Source organism: Manacus vitellinus, unplaced genomic scaffold, assembly GCF_001715985.3.
Source record: "Manacus vitellinus isolate BGI_N305 unplaced genomic scaffold, ASM171598v3 scaffold_9_pilon, whole genome shotgun sequence".
In the NCBI taxonomy this organism is placed as follows: domain Eukaryota; kingdom Metazoa; phylum Chordata; class Aves; order Passeriformes; family Pipridae; genus Manacus; species Manacus vitellinus.
Genome location: NW_021940917.1, coordinates 7,753,340 through 7,778,407, shown reverse-complemented (window position 1 = coordinate 7,778,407; position 25,068 = coordinate 7,753,340). Strand labels below are relative to the sequence as shown.

Here is a 25,068-nt window from a genome sequence, read left to right as displayed (position 1 = left end):
GCCACCAGATAGTCTGAGAAAGAAAATAGTTCTTTTTCATTTTCTCTGATTTTTTAATTTTTTTTTATCCCAGTGTGAGTTTTCTGTCTACCCAGGGCACTTTCTCTCCACCTTCATCTGATAGGTTGTATCTCTACAAGTATAAAAGTGTAGCTCTGTATTTTTTTTAATTCCTTCCCATATCATTACAGTGAACAGAGGAGGAGAGGATACCGTTGCTGTAGTTGTTTTCAGGTCTGAGAAAAGAGCAGCAGGAAATCCAACAACTGCACCAAAGCTGAGTTGATATGGGCATGATAGAGGGAAAGAGAGGTAGAATTTAAAACACTGACAGCAGAAAATTAATTTTGAGAAAAGTATTTTTTTTTAGACTGCTTGAGCCCCCCACTTTTCCATTGCAAATGTCTTATGGGAGACAGCAGGCAGAAGGAATAAAAGGGTTAAGAACAAGGAGTAAGCCTGTCAAACCAGGCAGGCTAGCTAGAACAAATGGATCCTTTCAGCCTAAGTTGAATTTGCTCAGTGCAATGTTTATAGTTAGGCAATAAATAAACAAAAAGCCTTACAATTTTGCCAAGGAACTAGAAATATCCTTCAGGCCAAGTCAAAGCTCTTCTTTCTAATTTGAGACTCCAGTGCAAACTGAAATTCCCTCTCACACAGATGCACCGTTTGTTTTTCTGAATCTCAAAATAAGCTTTCAGGAACTTGGTACTGAATAGGAGCTGAGCCAAAGACCATCTCAGCCTTCCCCTGATGGCAAGCACCCCAGAAAGCAGGAGACAGCTCTGCATTCATGTGCTGATGGGGCACTCGGAATGTTCTTCAGCACAAGCCTTTTTCGAGAACTTCCTCAGCCACCCTTCTGTCTCTATAGTGGCAGTTTTACTATGCCTCAAGCAATAAACAAACCTGTCATTTATACCTTCGAATTACACACTTGAGGATGGCAGTCAAATCAAAAAGTTGCTCGTGACTCTCTGTTAAGGAGCACTGAGGCACTCATCTGCCAGCCTGATAGAGAAGTACAAGAAGTATGCTGCCTACCAGGGCCTAAGATCTGTGATGCTGCCAAGGGGGTACCCCCAACCTGTCAAGACCATGGGCTACTACCCACTACTACTGTTTCATGTGGGTACAAATGGTGTTGCAGGCCAAGAAATGGCTAGGATCACGGAATATTACAAAGCCCCAGTGAGGCAGGTGAAAAATATCAGTGCCCTAGTCATCTTCTCATCTATACTACATCTATATACATCTATACTAGAGAAATGGCGACAGCCAGAAGTAGACACAGTGCATTGACTGCTTTATCTGCACTAGCACAGCTCACAGGACATGCCTGTGAATACAGCCTCCACTGCAGCTCACACAGCTGGCCTGGAGGCAGCAACCACCAGAGGCTGGAACTTTAAAACATCCTGCAAACAGCAGCATTGACAAATGCAAACACTGAATTTTTCAAAGGTATGCCGATTTAAGCACTGGTACTAATTTTCAGAACTGCAGAGTAAGGCAGGTCCATCCAACCCGACGTTTCTCGGCAGAGCTGCTCAGGTTGGAGAGCCAAGTACCATCTGCTTCCTCTATCAGGGAATGTGTAGGTCCCCTTGAAAATGCCCAAGAGCCAAGTTCCTTCTGGATGCACATTTTCTTTCCCCGACTGGGGAGGGAGGCTCAGGCAGCCAAGTTCCTAACATCAGCATCTTAAGTAGAAGCCTCATACTTAGTCCAAACTAGACTCCTTAGTCCTCCTAAAATCAGAAGTACTGGTGTATGGGCAAACACAAGAAACAAAAGCAGTGCTTTCTCCCCTCAAGTAAGCTATTGTCATGTATTGCAGAAAACATTATTTCAACAAGGGTATTTCAGATGTAATAATGTGAATTACTAAGATACTGTATTTTCAGCTTTTATTAAAAAAAAAACAAGACATCACTTTTACATTTCAGAATATGTTTTAAACAAGGCCTTTCTGTTAAAGCTTTAGATTATCTAAAAAGTGTTTACACAATTCACACCTGCATGAAGCTTTGCAAGTCACACCATAGTCACCAAACAGCTATATTGCACAAAGATCCACACATTATCACACTATTTTTAGCTTAGTCTACATTGTAAAGTGCTGTTTCATAGGGATAAACTTGAAAAAATAATTATCTGAATAGGCAAGTACTGCTGAACTGCATTTTTGAAAGTTGACGCTTCCATGGTAGTGGAAAAAATATCACAACATGTTGTCAGTGCCTCTTGACAGTGTGGTTTTTTATTTAATAAGCTGAAGTAAGCACCAAAGAGTACTGTCTGGAATGCATACTAAGTATTCAAGTAACACCAAAAGCCAAACCAATTTTTAAACTCAGAATGAGATAAATTCAGATATATCAAAAGGTAGATAAAGGTTTAAAGTAGCATCAGTTTCTGTCCCGTAGAGTAAGTAATTGCATAGCAGAACACAGCCTAAATGAATTTAAAACTATAGTAGGAAAATAAAAACCTTAAATTTTTAATTTCTTACTTCTGTATTCTCAACCAGTAATCCCCTTTTTTAAATCAATGAGTCTGAGACACTGTCTTCATATCTAAGATAAGAGTGTTCCATTTATGAATATTTCCATAAAGTAGCAAAAGGCCTGGTGATATCGATCCAGATGCTTATAAAGAATCTAAATATGGAACTGCAGAGTGCTAACCACGACATAAACCCTCAAATTTAGACCAATTTCTGAAACAGAGGATCAAAAGTGAAACATTTCTCTAAGGAAGGAGATTTGGTCTGGAAACAAGAAATCAGAAAGTTCAACCCTATGAAATAGCTTTAAGCCAATGTTCAATTTGGTAGATGAACCAACAAATGCCAATTATACAATAGGAGAAGTCACAGCTACTGAAGTGAGAATCCCTTCTCCGGGGTCTACTTGACTGCTGCACTCAAGTGTCACCTACTCAACAGAGTGTATCAATATGTAAGAGTTTTCAGTGTTTGACTCATGTTTAATAAATATTGAAGGGTAAAAAAAGTGGGAGGAAGGAAAAGTTTTAAAAGTAGATAGACTTGCTGTGTCTCATTACAACTTTAATTTACTCCAAGACCTGGAAACAAACAAACAAACAAATGGTCATGTTTGTGTTACCTATGAAGCTACTCAGGAACATCCAGATCTAGAAGCGATTGACAAGCTGCAGACGGCCCTCAGAACTTTGGGACTAGGTAAACAAGCATTATCAACATTAACAAATGCAAAACAACACACCGGGTGGGGAAATCCCTATGTGCAAAGCTTGTTTACAACTAACCATCAGGACTGCATGGAAAACAAGGGAGAAGAAGCTTCATCAACATCAGCTTAGTATCAACGAAAAAAGGCAAATACAATTTTAGGGCTATGGAAAGAAGGAAAACTCAAAATGTTTTCATCCCTCACAGCAACAGTATCTTATGGAGGCCTTCTTCAGTCAGCCTCAGAAGACGAGAAGAGGGCAATGGCTTCAATCCAGCAAGAGGAAAGATGAAGGAGAAGGAATGACAGAAATGAAAGGCTATGATGATAATCACCTATCACAAAAGAAATTACCCAAAGGATAACTAGTGGGGGACAACTTGCCTTTTCTCCTGCAGGAGAAAATTCCAGAAGATATCCCCTGCTTCACATCTGCTGCCTGGGACAGGAAAGTGTTTCTCACACAAGTCCACACTGAAGCTGGGGAGTGCACTTCCACACAGCCTTACCAAGATAGAAATACTTGCAGGTGAGACCCAGAGAAGAAGTTGCCCTTGATGGGCCTTTCTAGCCCCAAGTGGGCTGTCATGCTCACCTTGGAGCAGATAACATTTCTGCCAAGTTTTTCTGACAGTGGCCACCAGTCAGAGGCTTAGGAGAGAGAACACTGGGAGGGGTGGATCTGTACAGATCAGATTAGTACAACAGTTCAGACAGTAAAGCCTACAAAAGTTTTGCATTATGGCCTACATTCATTTAACTGTATTGTGATTTTCAGGTCTCATTTCACAGCTCTACAGCTGTATACATGTACTTAGTAAGCATACTTCACACACATTCATCAAGACGAAACACTATCCCCAAATTACAAAGCATATCCCCAAATTAGAAAGCATATCCCCAAATTAGAAAGCACCAAGTATTTATCAGAAACATCCTTCACTTTAGATCCTTACTTTTCCACAAGTTGACAGTGCAAGCAACCTATTCTTTTATATATACGTTTCTATAAATAGAGGCAGTCCACCTCCATGTCCCGTAAGATCATGTAACAGATTCACCTGGAAGATAAGTCAAAACTTATGGAAGACAAGAAAGTAATCAGGGACAGCCAACATGAGTTCACATGCCTGATTCACCTGGTGGTCTTCTGTGACCATGTGACTGCATCAGTGGATAAGGGAAGAGTGACAGAAATCATATACCTGGACTTCTCTAAGGTTTTGACAGGATCCCCCATAACATTCTTACCTCTAAACTTGAAAGATATGGGTTTGATTGGATGGACTGTTCAGTGGATAAGTAATTGGTTGGATAGCCACATCCAAAGAGTCACAGTCAATAGCTCGATGCCCAAGTGGAAACCAGTAATGAGTAGTGTCCCTCAAGGGTCTGCACTGGCACCAGTGTTCATGTGGATCTCATGAGGTTCCCCAAGACCAAGCACAAGGTCCTGCACCCGGATCCAGGTAATCCCCAGTATCAACACAGACTAGGGGATGGAGAGCAGCCCTACAGAAAGGTCTTGAGCATCCTAGTGGATGAAAATTTGGCCATGAACCAGCAATGTGTGCTTGCTGCACATAAAGTATCCTGGGCTACTGGGTGGCCATCAGGGTGATTCTCCCACTCTGTTCTACCAAGACCTCACTTGGAGCATTCAGCTCTAGGGCTCCCAGTACAGAGGAGAGACACAAAAATTGTCAGAGGGCTGGAACACCTCTCCTGTGAAGACAGGTTGAGAGAGCTGGAGTTGTTCAGCTGGGAGAAGAGAAGGCTCTGGAGAGACTTTATTACAGCCTTTCAATGTACAAAAAGGGCTTAAAAGAAAGATGGAGGAAAGGGGAGAGAGAGAGAGACTTTTTACCAAGGTCTGTAGAGACAGGACGAAGGGCAATGCTTTTAAACTAAAAGAGCTTAGATTTAGATTGGCTATAAGGAAGAAATTTTTAACAATAAGGGTGCTAAGACACTGGAGAAGGTTTCCCAGAGAAGCTGTGTTTTCCCATCTGTCATAGTTTGAAATTGGCCCCCCCTGAGAGTTCGGGGGGGGGCTCAGAGGTGATTGGGTGCCAGGGCAGTGTTCCCTGGAGAGTAAATCACCATTCATCTTGTTTGCTTCTGCTGAAAAATCATATATCACAGCACCGGAAGCTGCTGGCAGTGTTTCTGTTGGTGTCTGCTGCGTGTGGGTGGAGAAGGCCAGGGGGTGGCTGGGCTCCTTCTTTCCCCCTCCGGGGGGGAAGGGGAGCCCTGCGGCCCCCAACTCTGCCTAGGCCAGAGTTAGAGGCAGCATTGGAGTGAGTGTTTGCGAGGGACGCGACTCACAGCACCTGAAGTAAGAGGAGAGAGGCAGGCTTTGCAGCCAAGCCCTCTCCCCTCTCCTTTCTGCAGTTAAACTGTGGAGGGGGGCTTTTTTTTTCTTTCCTTTTGCTGTAAAGTGGAGGAGAGGCTCAGCATTTAAGCTGAGCCAAGAGATGGGCCGGAGAAGGAGGCTCGGCGCTCGGGAGAAGAATCCCAGGTGAAATTGGAGACAGGCCAAGAGCTCGGGAGTTGCCTGCTGAAGCTGACTGGGGGCAGCCGAGAACTGACTCGGAGGACGCTTGATAAGCTGAACTACACTGCAGCAGCCTACGGACCGAGGTATGAGACTGAGAAAGAGAGATCACGCAGCAGACCAAGGAGAATAGACTCAAAGCTATCTTCTTGGACTTTGTGAGGAGGAAAAACTTCCACAAACAGCTAGAGCTTGATGAGGGGGGAGTGTTTGGGTTCCCTGAACACTCCCACAAGGGAGAGACTGGTTACTTAGCAGCCTGAAAAGGCTTCTCCTGGACTAAAGTTAAAGAGAGGGGCTTAAAAGGACTGATAGAAATGTAATATATATATATAGTTGGTATTAGTTTGTATAGTATTTATTTGTGTAAAATAAATGTATATACTTCCCCCTTCCCCTATAGAAGCCTCTGGCCTGAAAGTTTCTCTCTGGTGTTGGGATAAATTATGGGAAGGGGTGGGGGGAAGCCTGGAAATTGGATTTTGGATTTCTAATGTGGCTCAAATTGTCATCCCTGGAAGTGTTCAAGGTCAGGTTGGACATAGCTTTGAGCAACCTGGTCGAGTGGAAGGTGTCCCTGCTATGACATGAGCATTGGAACTAGACAGTCTTTAAAGGTCCCTTCCAAACCAAGCTATTCTGTGTTTCTATGATTCTAGGAAAAACTACTGTGTGATACAGTTTTTAACATTACAGGAACAGAAAGTTGAAGGGAGACATCCTTTAAGGCAGAAATTAGGTCTCAAAACTTAATCAGTGCACTTTTAACATTCTTACTAAGAAAAACCCAAGCTGCTACTAGACAAAAAAAATTAACCTATAAGAGTGAGTATTAAAAGGAAAACCTGATTTTTTTTTTCAAGTTCACATATGATTACTCAAGTCAATAACCCCCTTGGTTTTGCTTAAATACCAGGTACTATTATTCACAAATGCAAATACTTCTGATTTTTTACTCCAAATTCTGACTTTTAAGGTTAAATTGCACTTTATTTTAAATAGCTTATAGTAAAAGCATGGAAGAGTAAAGAAACTTACCATTATGCCACCAACTATATGACACCATGTGTCAGAACTTGAGTTTTAGCTTACAATCACATTAAAGGTATACAACATGCAATCATATTCAAGTTTACCCTCCTCTTTCCAAGTATAACTTAAATGTTCAACAGCATTTCTGATTTCTTCCTGTTTTATATTGCATTTTTTAGAATGCTATTTTGTGCTGAAAGGCCCAACTGGTGCTCAGGGGTTAACAGGAAAACATTTGACCCCTCAGAGGCATTCAGGTAGATTTCTTAAAAGAAGAATAGCAATCACTCACTGTCAGCTTTGACTTCATTAAATACAAAACTGACTATGTAAGGATGTAAGTTAAATAAAAGGCAGATTTCTACCCCTGAAGAGTAAGTTTTGGTTGCTAGTCCTGAAGAGTAAATTTTGGTTGCTAGTCAAACTTCTTCCCTGCTTCCCCCAGGAAAAAAATCTGTGGAGGACAGCATTGCACAGATCACAAGAAAGGCAGGAGAATTCCTTTAGTGCAGAAAGTGCCTGGACCGTTTATCTCAAAAAAACATGGGCCAGAGGCTTGTGAGCAACACGTAGGTAGAATATAATTAATCAGGACTGAAAACTAAGGTAGAATTCTTCTGCTTTCATTTTCCACCTCAGAACAGCAATGGGAAGAGATCACTGCACTAGATGTCGTCATTGTACTCCCTGTACTTTGCTGTGGCAGCTTCCTCAAGATGAACTGCAGCACCACCCATTAAAGCAAAGGCTGGGTACATTATGCCAGAGCAATCCACCTCGCACTCATAAAGGCATTTCATACGGCCTGCATCATAAAACCCTACCCTGCCTCTGTCACAGTCAAGGCAAATGCCCAAGCATGACGGCAGGGGAAGGATTCTGCTTGCTGGATCCTTGAGAGCAGCAGGTGTAGTGGGGATAAAGAACTTCTTCATGCCTAAAGTGACCAGTGTGCAAGGCTGTGATGAGTCAAAGAAGGCATCTTCACTCCCACTGTCATGACCACTGTCTTGCTCGTATCTGGAACAGAAAAACAATCATGTGCATTTGTCAAATTCTGAAGCGATGTGAACTGGAGAAAACATGTTTATAAGAAAGGAAACACCACACGATCACCCACAAAAACCTCAAAGAATATCAGAGAATCATAGAATACCCTGAGTTTGAAGGGACCCACAAGGATCATCAAAGTCTGACTCCTGGCCCTGCCCAGGACAACCCCAATAATCAAATCACGTGCCTGAGAGCATTGTCCAAACACTTCTTGAACTCTGTCAGGCTTGGTGCTGTGACCACTTCCCTGGGGAGCCTGTTCCAGTTCCTGACCACCCTCTGGGTAAAAAACCTTATCCTAATATCCAGCCTAAACCTCCCAACACAGCATTATGCCGTTCCCTTGGGTGCTGTCGCTGGTCACCAGGAAGAAAAGATTTGTACCTGTCCCTCCGCTTCCCCTCAGTTTCCTGTTCCCCAGGCTGAACAAGCCAAATGACCTCAGACGCTCCTCATACAGCTCCACTTCCAGACTCTTCAACATCATCATAGCCCTCCTTTGGATGCTAACAGCTTAATGTCTTTTTTGTATTATGGTGCCCAAAACTGCACACAGGACTCAAGGTGACACCACACCAGTGCAGAGCAGAGAGGGACAATCCTGTCCCTTAACCAGCTGGTGATGCTTTGCCTGATGCCCCCCACGACACGGATGGCCCTCCTGGTTGCCAGGGCACTGCTGACTCATATTCAACTTGCTGTTGATCAGGACCCCCTGGTCCCTTTCCATGGCACTGCTTTCCATCCCCAGCATCTCATTCCCCAGTCTGTCCGTGTATCCAGGCTTCCCCCATCCCAGGTTTAGAATTCAGCACGTCTTTCTTAACCTTCATAGGGTTGGTGATTGTCCACTCCTCTAATTCATCGAGATCTCTCTGCAGGGCCTTTAAGGAGTAAACATCTTCTCCCAATTTAGTATCAGCAGCAAATTTACTTAATGTACCTTTGAGACCTGCATCCATTTGAGAAGATATTGAAGAGAACTGGGCCGAGGAGAGAGCCCTGTGGAACCTCACTGGTAACCAGTCACCAGCCTGATGCTACCCCATTCACTAAAACTCTTTGTGCCCAATGCATGAGCCAGTTGCTCACCCAACACACAATTTATTTATGCAGCAGTGCACTGGGTGTTTCATCCAGAAGGATCCTGGGAGAAGCATTATCAACAGCTTTACTGAAATACAAAGAGATTACAAGTGGCTTCCCTTGGTCAGCTAGGTGGGTTACCTTTGTCATGAAAGGAAAGTAAGTTTTTCAAGAAGGACTTCTCCCTGGTGAACCTGTGCTGGCAGTGACTGATGACTGCACTGTCCTTCAGGTTTGGTTCAATAATTCCCAGAATAATCCTCTCTGTAATTTTACCAGTCACTGAAGCGAGACTGACAGGCCTGTAGCTACCAGATTCATCCTTCCTGCCCTTCTCAAAAACCAGAACATTTAACAGCTTCCAGTTGACTGAGACCTCTAAAGACCACTGAAATACTAGCGAGATCTCACAATGACACCAACCAACTCAGTACCCTAAAGGTGAATCCCCTCAAGCCTCACAGACTTATAGAGATTCAGGTGGAACAGAAAATCCTGCACAAGTTTGGGGTTGGCTGGGAGTTGATCATTCTCACAGTCACAGTCCTCAAGCTCTGGGACCCCTAGAGCCCATCACCCTGGTGCTGAAAACTGAGGTGAATAAAGCACTAAACACCTCTGTCTTATCTATGCTCCTGTTAGTGAGGTGACCATCCCCATCTTGTAATGGGCCAATGTTATTTCTGACTGCCTTTGGCTATTAAATTTTTTAAAAAAACCCCTCATTTTATTGTCCCCCACAATATTGGCCAGCTTCAATTCCAATTGGACTTTGGCCATGTGAATTTTCTCCCTACAGTAGCGAGTGGCAACTCTGTATTTCTCCCATGATGCCCAACCTTGCTTTCATTGGTCTTACTTTCTTTTTTTGCCTTAAGTCTAGAAGATCCCTGCTCAGCCAAGTCAGCCTTCTGCCTTGCCTGCTCGACTTCTGAAATTTTGGAATTGCCTGGTCCTGTGCCCTTAGCAGGTGGTGCTTAAAAAATGATCAGCATCTTCAATAGCATTTTCCCAGGGGACCTTACTCACTAGTTCCCTGAGCAGCCTGAAGTCTGTTCTCTTCCTGTCCAGAGTTGAAGCTTTGCTGGCACTTTTCCTCCTGACAACAGATATTTTAAGTTCAATTACTTTGTGGTTGCTGTGGCCAAGACAGCCACCAATCACCAATTCATTCATGAGACTCTCACTGCTAAAAAAGAACAAATCAAGGAGGGCACCTTTCTTAGTCAGCTCCCTTAGTACCTGTACCGTAAGGTTATCATCCATGTGTTTTAGGAGTCTTCTGGACCTGTCTGTGCCAGCTGTGTGATGCTCCCTATTAACATCTGGCAAGGTGAAGTCCCCCATAAGGACAAGCACAGTTGATGGAGAGATGTCCCCTGGTTCCTTAAAGAATAATTCATCAGTGTCATCATCTTTGCTGGGTGGCCTGTAGTAGACCCCCAGGATGACATCTACTTTGTCCCTTAATCCTTACCTAGAGGTTCTCAACTGTGCCATCACCAACTGCAAGCTCCATACATTCCAGCCCCTCCATTACACACAACACCACCCCACTGCCTCGCCTGCCCTGCCTGTCCCTCCTGAAGAGCCTGCAACCATCCACAGTGGCACACCAGTCACAGGACTCCTCTCACCAGGCATTGCTTACACCAGTGATACACACCTAAGCCAGGAAGGAAGACACATTTAGTAGGTGGAGAACACTCACTTGGGCCACTTCAAATAATAAACTCTAATAAGGACAAGACCACAAAAGGCTTTACTAAGGAGCGGATGTGTCTAAACGTAGTTTTGCTGGGCAATCATTAATGAACCTACAGGTATAGTAAATTAGCTAACTTGAGAAGTAATTTAGCAGAAATTACTAATTCTTACAGATAAGATGATGTCCAGTGAGTTTTCCATACTGCTGCTATATTACAGTATCTTTAAAATTCACAACAAAAGATAGTGGCTTAGTGGTTTAATTTTTGGGGCTTCTTTTTAAGTGCTCTGTCTGAAGGCTTTTCTGGACCACTTCCCATATGGTTACTGGATAAGGTCCTAGCCATATTTGCTCAGTCTACATGTTTTTCCCCCGACCTCTGTCCAATAAAGACATACCAGAAAAGCACACATTTTTCAGTGCAGGCAATCCCTACCTAGGGATTCCAGGGGTTTCAGTTTCGGGGGCTTTGAGCAGCAGTTGGATATGCGTTGGCTAAAGTTTTGCAGATACATGTGTTGATAAGGAAAAAGAAATCAAGAAATTTGGATCTAATTTTTCACTTTGCAAAAATGCTCCAACTTTAATCAGCTCAAGATCGAGTTGACACACTTCCAGTGTGCTACACAGGTGGAAGCCAATATATTTGTTAAATTTCTGAAAAAGAGTCCCCAGGAGATAGCCTCCCAGCCTGCAGTTCCTACACATATCCAGGCTTGCTACAACTGTAATTAAGAGATGGATATCTTTTTATTAGTTTGCCCACTGAACTTTGGCTTGTGCTTAGTACTGTAGCACTCCAGTACTGTATGTAAGCATACAGCCTGGGATAAGCCAGTGACTTGGAATCCACTGTGAAGGAAGCTACTGCAAAAATATGCAAATATGCACAGTGAACATTGTACCTCTGAATGGCTGCCAAATCCAGTAAAGGGGATTCCCTAAGGGAATTAAGGCAGAGTCTTACCACTGATAATTAAGCATTGCTTCGAACTTACAACTTTTGCTTTTTTTTTTTAACCTTCTTGCTTTAACTGACATACCTTTACATCTACAGGAATCTGACTTCTTTCCTAAAAAGAAACAAAATAGGACTCTGGATATCAGAACATCTTCCTGTTAACAGGAGGGATGAACAGGACAACCTGCTTATACCATGTTCTTCAAACCACTTTTCACTGGTTAGGCTCACCTTGCACACTGAGACCAGACTTGCCCTTAATTTACTTTTTAAACAGCCATCTCCTTATACAGAGTATACATTAAGCAGAGTCTGCAATTTACCTTGGACTGGTCACATCATGGGTACTGTGGAACAATTTCTGTATCTTGTTGCTAGGAACAACTCCCACTTTTACCAGGTATGAATAGGCTTCCACACGAAAGGCCCAGAAGTGCTTCCCTTTGGCAATCCCAGTGTCACCAATGATGTAATCCAGGGTTGTGTAACATCCAACCTGCAGGCGCTCAGATCCCAGCAGTAAAGGAAATCCAGCCCTACTTTCCACAGAGGTTCTTCTTGGGTTCAGCTGGAGATGTTCATTGTTGTACCCACATTTGTCATCAAAAAGAAAACTGAAAACTGAAAAACAGTATCCCAAAAAAATTCTGCTTAGTTAACTATTTGGCCTTCTGTGCTTATAAACTACATTATAAGTCACACTGGCATTAGAATTTCTCACTTTTAAACGCTACCAGGAATGTCATGCAAGCAACCAGTCTCTGTATGTTACCTACTTAACTTTTAATAGAGCTTCTAAACATTTATGCAACTGGTAACCATGTAGTGGACATCTGGGAGCTACTGGAAAGTACTTACAGCTCTTAACACTGACAGACACAGAATCACCACATAAGAAAACCCAATACCTGGAGCTGGAGGTGTACGCAAAATAACTTCTCGGCTCCAAGGGCTACAGATGGACCCTTTATATCCTCGAACTCTAAAGGCATAGCTGCTGTCATCATCTAGATCAGACACTACTTTGCTCTTGCCACAAACTTCAGTCTTCTGCCATGTCACATTCTCCTCTTCTCTATTAAGCTTATGATACTCAAGAACATAGATGTCAGCTGAGTCTGTCTTCCCAGGGCATTCCCAACTGATCAGAGCTTGGTTGTACATTCTGCTCTGCTCTTCATTGATTTCTGGTATTTCTAGACCTGAAATAAATGAGAAAAAAACCACTCAAATTTAGATATACTTTGTTTTAGAATTAACCATCCAACCCATTTGTTGAGTGGCTATAGCCCTGTGTAAGGAGTGAATCTGACTCACTCAGTTAAAGAGAGCAGATGAGGGTGGTTTTCTGTTCGTGCACTTAAGTAAATCTCTTAATTTTTGTTTCTACTTTGAAAAGCTCAAGCCTTTATTTCTGGCAGCCAAAAAATAAATGTATTAAAACCTATTATTTTCTGCCATGCAATAAGAAGTTTCTAGGAAGACTGAGTATGATGTAACTACAATATTTTGGAAGCAAGTGTAAACTGGTACTGAATTCAACGGCATCTTAGCTTCCTTATGAAAGCTGAAGATAAAACTGCTGCCAGGTAATGTTTTCAGGATTACAGACACAGAAGGGACAATGCAAGTCACATCACAAGACTGAGCTCTGCAACTGCTGCCCTGGGTAAGTTTTGCCTTTCCCCAGAGAAGCCCTTAAAGCCATAACTTGAGAAAGACTTGATGCCCTCAGAATTTACCATTGGAATGGAAGGACAAGTCACCAAGGATGTCTTCTTGCTTAGCAATGTCCACCACAAAGTCTTCAAAAGTAGTTTCAGCTGCTGGCCTAAAGGTCTTCAGAGATTCAGTAGCTTTTTGGATTCTGAAAACAGAAGCAGCAGAATAGCAGAAGAGAGAAAAGGGAATTCAAGTAGGCATTCCTTAAAGTAAAAATGCTAGTTTGTGCTTAAAAAAAGTTCCACTTTCATGTACTTACTGATGTCTCCCAGAAATTTTTGTCTCTCTAGACAGAATTCAAATGCAAAATTTAAAGGCCTTTTGTACATCAGTGTAAACATGATACACAGGTAATTGTTCAGGTGGGAAAGTATTTAAACAATTTGGAGCATTATGTTCAAAGAACAACATAGATGTGAAGGGCTAGTAGAGAACATAAATATCAAAGAGCTTAAAGCCAGAAGAAACCTGCTAGATTAACTTGCAAGTACCTGATACAATCTCTGAGCAAAGGAATTTGTCAGGGAGCCGAACAGACTACCCTTCCACTGCAATCCCACTGAACAGGGCTAGGCACTGTTGCAGGACAGAGTTCTTACTCTCCTGTGTGTTGTTTCCTAATGCACACTCTACTGTAGCAATTTCGACTGGACAGTACCAGGACCATTTCCTGAGCCTCTGAAGTGTAAGGCACTGTGTTCAGTACTTTGCTAGCAGGTGCCAAAAGAACACAAGTCCTGGAAGTCCTGGAACAGTACCTGTATCTCAAACACAATATATTTTAAGATACCTGACATGAAGTTGTTTTGCTGTTTGAACAAAACAAGAGGGATCAGTTTCTTTAAGCACTTCTTGAGCATATCCTACAAGGCCATTATTTTCCAGGAGCCCTTGATATTCTTCCACCTGCGTTTGCAATTTTTCCAGCCTTATATTCTTAGAAGTTTCAATTGCCCTAAGAGCTGCAGATTTCTTCTCTTCCAGAACATGATATAATTTCTCAAAGCTCTGAGATGCTTCTTGTTTAGCTCTTTCACTGTTGCACTAGGAGCAAACAAAAGACATTTTAGACAGATTCCACAGCACTGTGGCTCTGTACAGAAACATACTTAAGTTTGTTCAAGATATCATAGTGATCTAATCATCCATTTCACAGACAACACTAATGAGCTTTGTTACGCTCTTTAGCACTGAAAATGAGATCAGCACTGCACCCAAGCTAGTCAGCATTTACTATCTTAACACAGAGAATGAAGAGCAGGAAGGTATTCCTCTGATTATATCTTGAGTTCTACCTTACATTTGTCAAAACAGCTCATGAAAAAGCACTTAAAAACAGGTCAGTCTCTGGAATCCTCATGCACAAGAGCTATGTGCTCTTCCACCTTCCCTAATAACTCTGAACCGAGGATCCAGCCGAGTTTCTCATGTATACCCTCTGAACTATAATGTCCTTTCTGACTACTGCCCTCAATAAAAGGAACTGCAAAGCACAGAGGCAATCTGTAATCAAGATACACAGAAGCTCCTCCAACTTCTCTTTTGTGTTTTTCAGCTTGTGTGTGAGGTTCCAGCTGTGACTCTTCTGCAGGGAGATTTTGCCCTTAATTCTGACCTCCTCAAGGCAAACAGGCAGTCTAAATGGTGCAGCACTGTTAATACACAAATGCCATAAGTCCAACGCATCTGCCTTTGGTTAAGGTATCAATTAAGCTTTGTTTTATTTAAATTTACAGAGGTACACAAAAATTGCCTTTCCTCTGTATGCTTCCCTATTTCCCACATTGACATGGTTAGGTCTTACCTCACTGTTAACACAATTTGTTCAGAAACTGCTTTACTACTTAACTGAAAAAAAACAAAGTTTGCAACACTTCACTGAAAACAGTTTTGAGTCCTTGCTGTGTCTCTAAGGGGCATCTCCAGACAACCTGCAAGCCACTCTTACCTCTGTTTCTTTCAGCAGCAGATCCAGCTGTGTGATGTGAGCTTTCACCTGGCTTTCCTTACTGATGAGGTACTCGATATCTTTTGAAAGCTTCTCCTGTTGAAATAAAACAGTAAGATGGCAGAATAAGGGTATCCACCACAAAGTGACAACCAGCACAGGCAGGTCATCAAGCTAGTACTCAGTTTACATAGCCACAAGGACAACAGCCTACAACCAGTTATGAGCAGCAACCCTGTGGAGAATTGCTTGGTGACCTGAGGTGACTGCACAGGGACAGCAGGACTGGGGACACAGCCTTGAAGGACAAGAGGTAACAGTGTCAGCAGGCTCATTCCTCTCCAGCCACCCAGGAGTCACACTCTCTTAGGTTAGGAACACGAGGCTTCAGGACATTAATAAAACTTACAGAAAAGAGTTGTTAGTTATTAAAATCATTTGTAGTAAAATATGCTAGAAAAATGAGTGGATCAAATGACAGTATTATGAGGGTGTCTGTACTTCCTTAGCTGCAAGAGTTAGCAGTTGTACAGGAAAAGCCTTGCAAAGTGCTGAGGAGGCCAAAGAGCACAACGCAGGCTAGTCTGTTTTGGTTTTTTTTTCTCTCCTGTGAGCAAGGGAGGAAGAAAAGGAAAAGGAGGAAATAGGAGCAATCATCATTTATTAACAAAGCAATGTTTGCAAGTTTTCCCTGTTGTGCTTTGTTTAGGAAATTAACAGCTACGCAACTTCAGAAACATTCAAGGTCCCAACAGATACTTCTGATGCAAACTCTTCAGAAGTGCTTCTGAAATATCGGCCACCCCAAGCTACCAGAATATTTATATTAAAAAAAATTGACTGCAAAGTGTTAACTGCTTAAACTTTTTGCATTGTATGTACTGCTGTACAGTTGGCTAAGATTAGGTGAAAGCACTTGTAAGGGTTTATGTTTCAAGCCTCACAGAAAACACAGTGTAGTTTCTAAGACATGAACTACGTTACACTAATATGTACATTAACCAATGTTGCACAAGAGCATGCCTCAAGAGTAGTTCAGGGTCTCCTAAACACATGTCCTGGCTTCCAGCCAGAGGGAGTTTGCCCTTACACCAGAAGCTCAATACTCTTCCTCGTCTTAAAGCCAGGTCCAATGATATTTACTTTTACCTTAAGGGTTTTGTAGGCAGTGCTCATGGTTGTTACTCTATGGTTTGCATGACATCCACCCAGTTTACAGAGATGACAAACAGGCCTTCTGCAGATTTCACAGTACATGTTTACTCTCTCCATTTCATGTTCTGGACACATCAAAATCTGTGGGGGGAGAGAAAAAGCAGAAAGAATACAGATTTACTTTATAAAACCGAGGTGCTCAACAAACCATCAAAGCAATTAACCCAAAGCAGCCTGAGATTTCATCAGTGGATTTTCTTTATAGTCAGTTTATCTTCCACATATTACATTTGTCAATGTCACATAGTTTCACAAGGTTTACGTCTAACAATGCCTGTGTACCCAGCATGCCATGTAGCCTCCATATACCGCAACCAACCCTTTTGCTAATCCCTGCCCAAGTTGTTTGCATGCCTCCAGCTCCCTACACTCCTGATCAGAGATGTAAATGCAATGTATAACATACCCAGCCTGTCAAACAAATAAACAAACAAAAAACCCAAACAAAACAAAACAAAACAAACAAAACAAACCAAACCAAAAACAAAAACAAAACCAAACAAAAACCACAAAAACAAAAACAAAAACAAAAACAAACAAACAAAAAAAAAAAACAAAGACAAAAAACCCCAAACAAATGGAAAAAGTTCATGCCAGCCTCTCTTGAAACAGCCATGAACTGTTTCTTAAAGCAAGAGCTGACATAAGACTGCAACAATTTATATGATAAACCACATAGTCACTGGTCTTGGAGCAACAAAGTAAACCATCACCACCAGCCACAATTATTTTAAAGACAAAAGCTCCAGTGTTTTAATCTTTCTGTCTGACTCCAACTACAAATTGTTCACACTGATGCTAATTCCAGGATCAGCTTAAACAGAATTGCAAAAAAACTGGTGTTCGCTAAAAATCATCTTTCAAAAACTGAACACATTGAAATAATTGCTCAAAGAGAAAAAAATGTGCCACTCAACTCCAAGTTCAAGTAACAGATAAAACCATATAAAAGGGGTGTGTATGTGTATTGGTTTAAAAAAAGAAACAATGTTTTGCCTCATTCCAGAGCACTACAAGGCAACACTTGGACCACCTATTCTGTAGAAGTTACCAAAGAATAGCTTTTGAGAAGTTTTTCAGTTTCAAGATGCCCATACACAGAAAGGACAGGAAAGGGTACAAAAACAGAAAACTGTGAGTAGCACAAATATAGACAAAACAAGCTAAACTGCAGACCGTCTCTGAAACCAACTTTCAAACCTCAAATGTTATCTTAGGGTATGGTGAAAAGCCCAAAGACACCAGTCTCACTAGTGCCTTGGTACACTGAGACTATCATTAAGCCAAATACGCAATAAGCAATCCCGTTTCATTGACTACTGGATTTGGAAGGAAAAAGAAAAAAGGGAAAAAAAAAGAAAACTGCCAGGAAAATCAATTGTGCAGGCAGACATCTCCAAAAACTACAGTCATTCAGTCAGTCTGTGGAAGTTATTTTTCCACAGCAGCGTACAACCACACCTAACAGAAAACATGTATTTTTATTCATCTCCTCAAATGATGAATTACAAATCTCAAAGCAAGAATTAGAGCCTGAGAGCTAGAGACAGCACAGGTCAGCAGACTACCTTATCTAGTTCTCTCAAAACTCAAGAACAATCAGCCCAGTATGTTCTTCTTCCATCCACACCACACACACTACAAAGTGTTCTCCAGTCTGCTGGTAAATTAAAGTGACAACTGTCAACATTGTTTAGGAAACCAACAACTATGCTTTCAGCTCAGGTCTTCAGAATGCAGGGTAATGAAAAATGCACTTTTCTTTCTTTACATAAAACTCAAACATTCCTCAAAGAAGTCTCTATAGGAGCAAAGTAAAGATCAGTTTACTGATGTTGGGAAGCTTTTCCACAAAGTAGACCTATCTATATTGATTTACCTATACTATGTTTTTCTTCTTTCTTTCCCCCTGTTCTTCACATATACTTAAAAGGGCTAAACCTCACATGCTCAGACACAGTCAATACGTCCATGTCAGAACAATCTAAACCACTTCTTCCCCCTTACTCTGCTTTAACAAAATTCAACTACTGATTTTCAATCCCACATTCAGTCTGCATGTAGTATAAGATCATCTGGTACCTTTAAGAATTCCTAAGGATCACAAGATGCCTCTGGCATTTTCAAGTAGCAGTGCTGCAGCTGTGAAGGTTTAGATACCGTAGAAGCAAAGATTTTAAGGAGCTGTACAGCATTTTAAAGCAAGAGCTAGAAGACAGCATGGAAACTTTCACCTTTCTCATTTATCCCATAAAGGGACATTTCATACAATGTATGTGTTAGCACATTTGAAAGCATATGAAGGTCCAGTCTCAGAAGGAAGGTACACTACTAAGTCAAGACCTTATTACACACTGCACATTAATCAAATTTACTTAATTTAATCAAAATTAATCAGGACTCCTTGACCATCAGCATTTCTGTTATCTGTGGGACCTCCAGCAAGGTCACCAGCCAGAGGCACAAAGCATGTGCTGGGACATTAAGACCTATTGTGGTCCTTTGTTAGAGAGATGGCATCTGTGACAGTTTCTCCTGTTGTGCAACTTGAATTCAATAAGGCACTGCCATGTACTGCACTACACTTAGAAGGAGAAGCAAATGTAACAGCACTTTGCAATCACTCTGCTTTGAATGCAGCAACAGCAGCAGCAGTGTGTAAACTAGAAAATTTGCCATTACATTTTTCTCTTCTAGATGCTAGAAAGGAGAGAAAGAAGATACTTCAAGATGGATCAGGTACAAAGCATCTAAGGGGAATGTGCCTTAAGGGGGCATGGAGGAAGCCAGGTGTTTTGGTTTTTTAAGTTTACCACACATCCTCCCTATGGCAGTGCCATTTCAGATGCTCTTCTACAAACCAAATTCTGTAAGATATGGTATACTTACCTTGGGCCTGAAGTTGGTGGTTGGTCCTACATATTCATGCTGGGCTTTCAGAGTTCCCCAAGGATGGTGTATTTTGAAACATTCATTGCAATAGCTTGCACTGCAGTCCATGCAGCTCTTTGTAGACTCCTGAGGTGGAGGTTTGCAGAAATCACACATAATAGCAATGGCTGCCCTGGCTGCCTGTCTGTATCTTTCCACAATGGTTTCCAAAGTAAAGTTGCGAAATAAGCCATTGATGCCACGTTCTCCGAGGTCAATATCCCGCTGGCAACCCGGACAAGGAAATAGAGTTGATCTAGGAGTCAGTGAATTGCGTTTTCTGCCTGTGTAGACACCAAATTCCAATTTAAAAGCAGCATAAACAGAACAGGTTTAGATTTTAGAAGACATACGGGTATGAACCAAACTACTGTAACACATTGTCCAAACTAGTACAACATCAATTCATATGCAGTCTGCCAAGCCAAAGAGAATACAATTACCATGACAAGGTAGTTTAATGTCTGACTCCAAGGGACATTACTCCTCGAAAATGTAATACTATGTTAAAATAAATTTAGCTGTTCCAATCCTATCTTCTTCATCTAGTTTTGGATGCACTTAAGTTGTAGTGTTTTGAAACTCTAAACACAAAACATTGTGGAAGCCAGCTGGTTTTTAGGCTGACTGCCCATATAGAGAGCAACAGCTTTGTAGCATATTGAAGTGAAAGACACTTATTCCCAGAGCAAAACTACTTATTCCCAGAAAAAATATAGCCAATTTTGAGCTCCCTGAAGTTTGCTTTGGCTTAGTTAAATTTATCTTGCTCATCCCAAGAGACATCATAAAAAAAGGGGAACAAGAGAACAGTATGACACCAGCCAAATCATTTTGTCAAAAAATACAGAGGCTGACTTGATGCTTGTTAAAAGGCCTTGATAAAGGATGGCTGCTAAATAAGCCCAGCACACCACAGAGGATCCTCAGGTATTTATGTCTGAGAGATTCCTCTACCCTGAACTGAGAAACCACAGATCTCCACTGTTACACAGGGTACATCCATCTTTATTCATTTCAAAAGGAAAAGATGCCGAGTAGATGCACTCCTACCAAACAGCTACATCCAAATTTCTTCTCTCTCCAAAATAAAATCACAGGTTCAAGAAAAGCCACAGACCTAAGGAGCCTTTGGAGTCTGTCAGGGGGATGGCTCACACAGACTCAAAGGCTATTTACAAGGTAATGTTGTTGAGTTTATCAGACAGGGAGTGCATCCCATGTCTCACTCATGAATGCCCAGGACGCAACTATCAGAAAGAATCCTTTATGTAATTTAGGAGCAGGCTAAGCCAGTCTTTAGGCTTAACTTGTATTCTTCCAGCTTCTCCATACAAAGAAACAAAAAAACTCCATCTTCTGTAGCTGGTACATTCTTTTAAGACCCCTTTGAGAGCACTGCATATTGGTATAACTAACTGTTCTGGTTTCAGCTGGGTTAGAAAACTTTCTTCTTAGTAGATGGTACAGTGCTGTGTTTTGGATTCAGTATGACAATAATGTTGCGAACACACTGATATTTCAGCTGTTGCTAAGTAGAGTTTGCCCCAAATCAAGGAATTTTCATTTTATCATGCTCTACCAGTGAGCAGGTGCACAAGAAGCCATGAGGGAAAACAGCCAGGACAGCTGACTGGCCAAAAGGATATTCCATACCATAGAACGTCGTGTTCAGTATATAAACTAGGGGGATTCAGCCAGGAGTGGTGGATTGCTGCTCTGAAACACACTGGGCACCTGTCAGTGGATGAACAATTGCATTGTGCATCACTTGCTTCTCTTGGGTTTTATTGCTCTCCCTCATAACTAATTTTTTTTATTATTGCTGTACTCCAGTTATAATTAACTCTATTCCAGCCGAAACCAGGACGATAACAAATTCGTAAACGGAGGTATGACTTTAAGGTGAATTCTTAGTGTTGAAACTGGTTCTTCTTCTGAAAGAGAAATTTGTTCTCCACTGTATTTAGTCAGTATTTTCTCATTAGAAATGCTGATGCTTTATTTCTTTCTGAAGTGTCCTTTGATGTTACCCAAGACACTTGCCTTGTGCTGTTCTCCTGCTGGTGTTTCACCTAGCAATTCAAAACCTCCATTCCTATCATGTCCTTTCCAGTCTCTTCAAGAAAACACCAAACCAACACTCCCATAAGGAATTAGTTCCTTTAATTATCTTTGAAATTTGCCCCATGGTAGTTATACATGATTGTCAGCTAAGAAGCCACAACCAGAGCATAAGTAAGTGTGTACTAACTGACAGTCTCAAACTCAGCTGGTCTCGTGCCTTTCTGCAGGTTCTGAGCAGAACAACTAGACTGCATTACGTAACAAGGATGGGTAACACGAGGCACAGGTGTATAACTGTCTTGCTAAGGGAAGCTGAGATTTTTTTCCTAATTTTATTTTTCTTCAGTACTTACTTGAAGTGAATTAATTACCCAAACTGCACATCCTTCAGTACCTGTAACTTGGCATACACAGCAACACAGGCATGCAAGGCACAGTAACAGCAGTGAAACACAGACTGTATTTCCAGTGTATGCTCCAAGCTAGCAGTGCACACAGGAACACAGAGAGAGATCTTCTACACAGACTTCTACAATGGTATAAACGAAAAGATGACTTTGCATGCAGTGTCATGCAGAGAACAGCTACAAAAAAGGATCTGAAACTTTTGCTGAAACTAAGAAAATCATACATTGTGGTGGTACATAAGCCATAGCAGAGAGCAAACAATGACTAAGCAAGACAACAAGAAAAAAAAACAAACATGGTGCAGTGGTCAAGTTTAAAAATACAATCTGAAATTCATATTCAGCCCTATGGAGACCTTTTATTCTGCCCATGGTGGACCAAAATGAGACTGTCATCATGAGCCATGCTCTGCAAAGACTGGTGACACTGCTTATGGAAAGCAATCCAGTATCAGGGAAGTCCCATGCACATGTAGATGTCTCATCCCTTTTCACTGATAGCACTCTCAGGGTCTAATTTGAGGGGTTTTTTTTCTGTTTTAAATCACCAAAGTTTACTTGTTAAGCTCCTTGGAGTGCTCTGGCACTTTAATACTCAAAAGAAAGGAAACATTCTCTTTCTGCCTAGCAAGTCTTAAAATATTATTATGCTGTAAGAATTAGTCTGCTTTCTGTTTAAAGGGTTTCTACACTCGTATTTTAAAAAAAAAAAAGCACTGATTAAGTAATAAATTACTTTGAGCACTATCCTTCCTATCTGTCTTGTGTCCAATTTGCTAAAACGAAATTCTACTTATACACAAAAAAAAAAAAACAAAACAAATAAACAAAAAACCACATGGAACAGAGCAGCACAACCCCTGGATCTTGTAGACATGTCAGATATGATCTCAGTGAAACTTAGGTCCTCCCCATATTCTCTTTTACACTTTGCCAATTCAGGTTGCAACAAAAAATATGTATTTTGTGACATATTTTTGTAAAATATTAGGAATCATCACAAGAAATTTTCCACCGTGGTCTGTAAACAGATTGCTCCACTTGCAGTAAATTGCTCAATCTGTAACAAAAAAATTATCACAACATATGTTCATGCTTAGATTGCAAACTCACAAATATTATCATATAGATTGCAAAGACCAAAGACTCAAGTCAAAGAGCAATCTTAAGTATGTCTTTTAAAGGCAATGTTCAAATGTCCTCTTCCCAAGGAATTGAAAAGTCCAAGCTGCAGTGAATGGTTAGCAAAGGGATAAGACATCTTAAAGATAAAATTGTGTTTTCCAAGTAAACAGTATTACCAGAATTCTATGGTTGTGGAAGACATGGACATTAAATGTGTGAGAGTTTAAAAAAAAATAAGATTTTAAAAGTCAACTGGATTCTCTTAAAAGGTTGGGGGTTTTATAATATAACTGTATATTGCCCCCCCCCCCCCAGTCAGTTAATGCTTTTGGATGAACTTTGAGAAACAAAAAAAAAAACAACAAACCATGAGAGAAGTCAGTAGCTCTAAACTGTTACTTTCAGATACCTTAATTTTTCACAAAACAAGGGTGCTTTCTGCAGAAAGAGCAGATAAGGATAGCTTTCCAAGAGCTCTGATGGCATCATATGGTATCTTTGTTTTATGACACTTTCAGCCTTCAATTGAGGCACTTTAAACTTCCTCTTGTGATTAGCTGCTTTGTCCTCCACTGAGAGTGAAGTTCAGATTTGTCATTAGCTCACATCTTTCTTGTAGGATAACATATTCCTATGGATTGCTCATGTGCCTGTGAATACTGTCGCAATATGGAGTTGAGGGATTTTTTTCCTGTTTTTGACAGAGCATAACACTAAAAAAAAACCCCAGTATTAATGTTAACAAGTCCACACAGTGGCTGAGTTGCGCAGACGAGTTGACTTTTGGAAGTGAGACGTACTCAAAACACTGGCTATCCTTCAACCTAACTGTTTCATTCATTAAGCACACCAAACATTACAAGTCTGAAAGTTTAAAATGTTTAGCTTCCCTTGTATATTCATGTGCTTTGCAAAATTTTCAGATCCAGAACTAGCTACTCATATTAACATGGTGTAAATTTCAGTCTGCTTCTTTACCAAATTGAGCAGGCTCAAATACAATGAAGAAACAGTAACACCTTCCATTTAAAAGTGATGGCCAAACATGACCTTTAAAGGTTGGGAAGATCAGTCTAATAATTACACTTCACTACCAGTAAGACAGCAGTTTCACTAAAACTTTAGGATGTAAATTCATGAAAATTAAAAAGTAGGGGGGTGAGGGAGGTGGTGTGGTGACTACTGGGGTTTTGTGTGCATTTTTGCACCCATCAATGTATATTCAGTCACATACACCCACAAGGAAAAAATATAATGCAACTCTTAACTGAATTCCAGTCCAGTTGACCTTTAAATCAATGTTACACAGAATGAAAAGCTGTCCTTATAGAACTTCTTTGCTGTACCTTTGCTCACTGAAAAAGCTTTTTTGTGGACTTGACCACTGACAAAAAGCTATATGCTAACCAACAATATTTAACTCGAAATCTAAATGCTAGACTATCTGTAGCCAACACAAGAAGTGAAGCAATTCTACCTCTCCACCCAAAAGACCTCCTCTGTGAGGCTGCAAACAATGAACAGAGAGCTGTTTAGACACCAAAAAACAGGATATACCATTGGTTTACAATGGTTCAAACGAAAAGCATCAACTGTTTTCTCTCCTGTGGCTGTTAAACTTCTGCAGGGCTGAAAGGCAAGAATGTTTAGTTTCCTAGCACATGAAACAACTCTAGTATTTAAGCAGAACAGAAAAAGGGAGAAAGAAGAGATTGGGGGGGAGGGGCACAGGGAGAGATATTTCAAACATTCAGTTTCTGCATTACCCATCCGTGCTGCACAAGCATCAACATAAATACATTACATGCTTTAATTACATTAACATTGTAATTACAGTAACATTACAGAAAATAAATTAGCAATAAGAAATATCCTTCATTTTACATGCAACTTGATTTTTTAAATTAAAAATTATTTTAAATATAATATAAACAGGAGTGTTTTTAAACCAACACACTGGATTTTAAGCAGCACACATACTCCATGTGAAAAATACAGTTCTACCAGTTCCATCCTTTTTACATTAAGATAAACT

General features: G+C 41.0%; 1 protein-coding gene across 3 annotated transcripts in view; it reads right to left on the bottom strand.

The window, feature by feature from the left end:
* Positions 1 to 6,339: 6,339 nt before the first annotated feature.
* Positions 6,340 to 25,068, bottom strand: part of TRIM36 (tripartite motif containing 36) — a 32,090-nt gene continuing 13,361 nt past the window's right edge. For 2 of the 3 annotated variants that reach the window (XM_008923276.3, XM_018086204.3), the window contains 8 exons: positions 19,393 to 19,718; positions 16,438 to 16,584; positions 15,289 to 15,384; positions 14,131 to 14,384; positions 13,361 to 13,485; positions 12,527 to 12,820; positions 11,942 to 12,239; positions 6,340 to 7,830 (listed from right to left, as the gene is read on the bottom strand). In XM_008923276.3, the coding sequence (XP_008921524.2) occupies positions 7,476 to 7,830; positions 11,942 to 12,239; positions 12,527 to 12,820; positions 13,361 to 13,485; positions 14,131 to 14,384; positions 15,289 to 15,384; positions 16,438 to 16,584; positions 19,393 to 19,718 (1,895 nt within the window). In that variant the 3' untranslated portion in view covers positions 6,340 to 7,475. Of the gene's footprint in view, positions 7,831 to 11,675; positions 11,731 to 11,941; positions 12,240 to 12,526; positions 12,821 to 13,360; positions 13,486 to 14,130; positions 14,385 to 15,288; positions 15,385 to 16,437; positions 16,585 to 19,392; positions 19,719 to 25,068 lie in introns of those variants that run through there. The other variant, XM_018086202.2, reaches the window with a different exon arrangement.